General features: G+C 35.1%; 1 protein-coding gene across 1 annotated transcript; it reads left to right on the forward strand.

The window, feature by feature from the left end:
• Nucleotides 1-968: 968 nt before the first annotated feature.
• On the forward strand, nucleotides 969-2,494 carry LOC130986044 (probable BOI-related E3 ubiquitin-protein ligase 3). Its single transcript, XM_057909315.1, has 3 exons — nucleotides 969-1,283; nucleotides 1,377-1,737; nucleotides 1,818-2,494. Exons 1-3 carry the CDS (start codon nucleotides 1,228-1,230, stop codon nucleotides 2,310-2,312), a joined length of 912 nt encoding a protein of 303 aa, XP_057765298.1. The 5' UTR covers nucleotides 969-1,227; the 3' UTR covers nucleotides 2,313-2,494.
• The last annotated feature ends 3,743 nt before the right edge of the window (nucleotides 2,495-6,237 follow it).

The following is a 6,237-nucleotide window of genomic DNA, read 5'->3' on the forward strand; positions in this document are numbered from 1 at the left end:
TTACGAAATGACATTTCGCAAACTGTTCCGTAATTAATGTGGATTCATATTTCCTGCGGACGTGGGATGCTGTTAATTCGCATATAAACTGTTAATTTGATATCAAGTTTTAAGATATAATACCCTTAACTAAGAGTTCTAACGCTTTATATATAAAGAATTATGATATTAACATGAGTATATCAGTTCATTTAGACAAAAATTTGTCAACATTCTGGCGCACCATACGCGTGGATCTCGGTATCGGGTCAGATTTTAGTATTCGACCCATAACCCGCTATATATATTATGATTTTTTTTTACATGAATAATGATAATTATTCAAAATAAAATGACAAATTTTATGAATAAAAGTAGCCGTTCTTCTAAATTAAAGTGATGATAGTTCTAAAATTTTAAAGTGATTAATATATTGATTTATTTTATTTTATTTCAAAAACGGTAAGCAGTTCTTCATAACATTATGAGTTCACATTTTGAAATTGTATGTAAAGTTATCGATCTTGGATGAAGTTCATCCTATAATATATTCTAAAATCCAAAAATATATAGTGAGAGAATATATTTATCTAAAATTAATATATAAAAAGATGTGATTATGAAGCGTAATGTATTAGTAAAGCGTTTTTTCCTTAATTAATAAGTCGTAGTTCGAACAATTTAATGGGTGAGTGTGGGTTTTCTCTGAAAAGAAAATAAATTTTGAATTATGTAATGGGTGTGTATGAATTGACAAAATATAAAAGAGTTATAAAGATTGGTGTAAAAAAATAGTGAGAAAATGGAAAATGAAGAGTATGATCTGAATTCGGGGGGCCGTTATGGTACGTATGAAAGTTGTCCTGAATCGCAAACAAGTAGAGGGTGAAGGTGATGGGGGTGGGTCCCAGTCTCCGAGTCGATGGCACGTGCCAAATATAGATTAGATTAGACAAAGGAAAGAAAATGATGGTGATGCTAAAATGCTGGTATTCCGGAATAGCCCCTCGCAATTAGCCGGAAATACGACCTCATCTATCATATTATGACGCCCCCTTTCTGCTTAACCCAACAAACAAATCTCTCTCTTTCTCTCTCCCAAACCACTTTTAATGCCAAACCCCTTAATAAACCCCACCCCACCCCTCCCATTTGCATTTGCGTATATATTTGGTTGCCCCCTCCTCCATCTCACTTTGCTTTTCATTTCTCCTCTCTCTCTCTCTCTCTCTCCAAAACCAATTTAACATGGCCGTCGAAGCTCGCCATCTCAATCTCTTTCCTCCGCAGATTCTCGGCAATAGGTAGGCGCGGGGTTTCTCTTTCTTTTTCTCGTTTTCGGAACGCCTTCAATAGGTGTCTGTCTGACATTTGTGTTGGATGAAAATCTGGTGCAGAGGGCTGATGATCAACGGTGTGGAAGGCATTGGAAACGCGTACGCCGCGCCGGCCGGATTCGGAATGCTGCCTCCCTTGTCGGGGACCACGACGGCGACCGAGACTATGGGCCCCATGTACTGTTCGGCGATTACAGAAACCGTCCTCGCCAAAACGTCCGCGATTAAGTCCGACAGCGGCCTCACGTACGCCGCCGTCCCGGTCTCCAGGAAGCGATCCAGAGACGCGATCAATCCTATGATGTCTTCGTCGCTGCCCACCGCGAATAACCGTCGCGGTTCCCTCACTTTTCTCGGCGAAGATTTCTCCCTCCACTTCCAGCAGCAGCAGTTGGAGATGGATCGTTTCATCACGCAACACGTACGTAACCGTTGGTTTCGGACTGACTTTGATTTTTACGAATCTACGGTATCCTTATTCTGATGAATTTGTTGCAACAGACAGAAAAGGTGCGAATTGAAATCGAGGAGAGGCGGAAGAAATACGCGCGGCGGATCGCAGCGGCTGTGCAAGAGAACATATTGAAGAAACTGAAAGCGAAGGAAGAAGAGGTGGAGAAGATCGGGAAAATGAACTGCGCGCTGGAAGAGCGAGTTAAGTCTCTGTGCGTGGAGAATCAGATATGGAGAGATTTGGCTCAAGCGAACGAGGCGACCGCGAATGCGCTGAGATGCAATCTGGAGCAAGTCCTGGCGCAGGTACAAGACGAGCAGCAGGAGCAGGGCGGCGACGACGGGCAGTCGTGCTGCGGCAGCAACTACGAAGAGGAGGACGGCAGAATGTGCCGGAGCTGCGGGAAAGAGGAGTCATGCGTGCTGCTCCTGCCGTGCCGGCATCTCTGCCTCTGCACGGTGTGCGGCTCGTCTCTCCATACCTGCCCCGTTTGCAGCTCCACTAAAACCGCCAGCGTTCACGTTAATCGCTCCGCCTCTTGAATCTTGGAATTCCCGCTATACCCAAAGAAAAAGAAAAACAAGTTTGGAAATAGGATCAGTGGATAGTAGTAGCTTTTTCCCTTTTTTTATTTTTTCTTTTATATTCTTTTGTCAGACTCCACTAACATGATGTTCATTCTTGAATTTAGATGAATGTAATTACTCTAATCACGATTTCCGCATTTCATTTTGGCGGGGTAAAAAAGTCAACTAACTGTAAAGGCTGACACGTAGGACTCGCGAAAATGTCGCCGGTGGCCATGGTTAAATCACTCTCCACCAAAACATCCAACTTTGCGTACAACACACGCTCTTCCCATTCTAGATAACAACATACAATTAATCACGTTTCATGCCTCCTTACAACAAGTGTACGTTTAATTTAATTTTGTTTTATAAAAAGAAAAGTTTTTAATAAAGAAATTGAGAGAAAACGTAAAAGCATGTAAGCGAGGGCGACGGCGGAAGGAAGGATAATGCCTAATGGTTAATTAGGTGATGGTGGTTAATGGATGTCTCTTTCTGAAGTCAGTCTCAGAGTAGGAAAGGACAGAGTAGCAGGATTAGAGTGCATCTAATAATGGTGTGTTAATGATGGTGATGAGCCAAATGGTTTACTATTTTTAAACAAGCGTGGGGAAGTAGGGGTAGTATAGGTATTTGAGGGGTAGGGGTTGGCTATCAGCTATGCTGTCCTCTTTTATATTCCGCCTGCTAATTTTGGCACTGTGCAGACAATGTTTCCAATAAGGATTAATTGTTGGGCCGTGTTTGGCTCTGCTCTTATGCCTCTTTTTGTCAGAGTAATCTTTCTTTACCATACGTGGAAGTGGGATGTGGACGTCCATGTCAAAACTCACATTTTTTTCTTTGTCGATGTATACTCTTATGCAATCGGTTGCACCATGCAATTAATTTATGAACGACACTACATTAATCTCAAGTGTCATTTGTATGTTGATGTAATGTCATTTCGAAAATATTCAAGTGTCATTTCCCGAATAAAATAGTATCATTCTGACAATCAATTGCACGGTGCAACCGATTGCACATGAATATTTGTTTTTCTTCTTACTCCCTCCCACCCCAAGTTTTAGCCTTTTTAATCAATTCCTAGTTATCACATATACTCATTCCTGTACAAGAGTATCATTTCAGGACAAGAATTTTAAAAAATATATAATATATACTTCCTCCATCCCACTAGAATTGACACTTTTGAGTTGGGCACGGAGATTAAGAATAAAGGGTTAAGAGTGTAAAGTAGGTAGAGTCCACTTATTTTATGCGTGTAGAGAATGTAGGGACCACATACCATTTTAGGAAAGTTTCAATTCTAATGGGACAAACAAAAAAGGCAAGTGTGCCAATTCTAGTGGGACGGAGGGAGTAATATATTAAATGAAGAAAATAATTCATTATTTAAAAAACAAAAAAAAATGAGAATACATGATCGTAATACTAAGATCTTGTTTCAAAATGAAAGTACTCCCCGTGTCCACGAAAAAATATCATAATTTATCATTTTGGTCCGTCCATAAAAGATATTTTTAACTTATTTTTAATAATAATTTATCAGTCCATGTTTTCACTCACTAACTTGTAGGCCTCTTTCTCTACTCATTAACTTAATTCATCTTTTTCATTTTTCTTATTTTATGGGTTATTTTCTCCACCTACTAAATACATAACACAAATTTTTGGTTCATTTTGTTGTGCAACTTAGTATTGAATACAATTTAATCTCTACATTTTAATTTTTATTCAAACTAGTTTCAAAACTTAATGCACTTGTATTATTTTATCATAACATGGCCCATTTATACAGCTATAAGGATGTGTTCTCTTTATGGAAGACGATGGATAATAATTATTTCACCCGTTCCTAAAATGCATATTCACTAAATAATGACATATATTTTAGAAAATTAGTTAAGTGTGTATAAATGAAATAAGATTTTCATTTTTGTAATGAGTGAATTGTGTAGTGTATACATATCAAAAAAGAAAAAAGTATATATTTGGAGTACGAACCAAAAATAAAATATAAATATGTATTTTAGAGACAAAGAGAATACTATTTTATTTATTATTTTTCAATATTTTCACGTGTTTTGTATAGTATATAATTTTCTTTGGATTGTGGATAATATTATCATGGGGTTAATGTGTGATAATATTATGAGAGGAAAGATGGGTGTGACAAATTTTTTCTCCACTATTGAATACGTGAGATGAAAAGCTAGAACCACTAAAATATGATAAAAGTTTCTAATTACTTTTTATTTTTTATGATAAATTTATAATAAAAAAGAATGCACTTTTAAATGGATAAATTTATAAGTATAACTGATACGATTCTTAAAGATTTAATTCGATTAACTAATTACACATCCACAAAGAAAAAGAAAGTTTGAATCTCCATAAAACCAACTAAGAGGGTGTTTGGCTAAACTTATTTTAAAGAGCTTATAAGCTCTTGGAACTTATAAGATGTTTCAAGTGTTTGAGTAATTGAACTTATAAGTTTAAAAAAGAATTTTTAGTTAGTGAGAGAAAATTTTTGTTAGAAAGAGAAAATCGAAGAAAAATGAAATTAGAATGATATACGATGAAAATAAAAAATTATAATTGAGTTATTTTTGTAAAATGAGAATTGCTTATAAGCTGATGAGAAAATAAGTTGAAGTAGAGGAATTTATTTTTTGGGGAGCTTATAAGTTCTTAGAGATTATTTTTACTGCTTATAAGCTCTTTAGTAGCTTATTTTGCCAAACACTTTGAAGGAGCTTATAAGCTGTTTTAAAGAGCTTATAAGCTCAGCCAAACACCCTCTAAGTCTATGTATGGTCGAACTTTTTTGAAGCTTGAAAATAAATTCAATTAATTGAAATCATGACTTGTTGTTTGATTTGAGTAATAAATTAATCATTACCTTTATTTGAGGGTATTCCAATCATTCAATTTGTTACCCTTCAAAATAAAAAGAGAAAAAAAAAACCACTTACTAGTAAATTTTTTTCATTATTGAACCAAACATTCAATAAAAGTAACATTTATTGTTACTATTCATTCTCTTTATTTGATTACATTTTCTTTCCATTCCTCAATTTGAATCAAATAATAAGCACTAAATATTTATATATTCGTTTATTCTATAACTTTTAAAATAATTTTTACTGACGTATTAGTCATGTAAGTCTGTGACATAAAACACCTCACTTTCCTCTCCATTTTTTTTTCCTTCAAACCCCATTCAACTCGCGAATATTGAATATGTTTGTAAAATTAAATTACCTCGAGATTCGGTGAATGATAATCGAGTTAAATTCAAATATTTTAAAAGTTAGAAAGTATTTACTCAGAGCAGCCCATTTTTTGGCAAATGCTGCCATTTCTGTTGATGAGTCTCACATATATTGTGCATCGCGATTTGAATTAATACAAGCTTCCTTTTGGTCTTCAAAAAAAAATAAAAACTTTTAGTCCAAACGGTAAATGTAATTGTATATATATATTCAATTTTATGATATGATATATGATATGTATTTTGTATTTAAAAATATATATTAACCTAATTAATTATTTTATTATTACTTATTTTGGAAGGATAAGTAGCACAACTTTTAAATTTAGAGATGAATGAATATAATGTTTTATTTTAGAAAATACGTAAGTGACCAAGTTCAAGGTTTCCAAGCGGCCTGCGGAATGAGCGGTGGTCGTTCACGTGGATTCAGCACTTTGAGTTCATTCTTTTGTTTTGCTGCAAACAAATTCTTGGAACTGGTAAAAACTCTACCATCATTAATCAATCAATTTTTATTTTATTTATGGTATCAAGAAAACGACGAGGCCTATAAATTAACAGAATTGAAAAAAAAAAAAAAAAAAACAGAGCTGGTGGAAAATGAGTTCATCACGT

The sequence above is a fragment of the Salvia miltiorrhiza genome, chromosome 5 (assembly GCF_028751815.1).
Source record: "Salvia miltiorrhiza cultivar Shanhuang (shh) chromosome 5, IMPLAD_Smil_shh, whole genome shotgun sequence".
Classification (NCBI taxonomy): Eukaryota; Viridiplantae; Streptophyta; class Magnoliopsida; order Lamiales; family Lamiaceae; genus Salvia; species Salvia miltiorrhiza.

Coding starts and splice junctions, on each gene's coding strand:
- LOC130986044 (XM_057909315.1), top strand. CDS start 1,228: ATGGCCGTCGAAGCTCGCCATCTCAATCTCTTTCCTCCGCAGATTCTC. Junction 1,284..1,376: donor CCGCAGATTCTCGGCAATAG/GTAGGCGCGGGG, acceptor AATCTGGTGCAG/AGGGCTGATGATCAACGGTG. Junction 1,738..1,817: donor ATCGTTTCATCACGCAACAC/GTACGTAACCGT, acceptor TTGTTGCAACAG/ACAGAAAAGGTGCGAATTGA.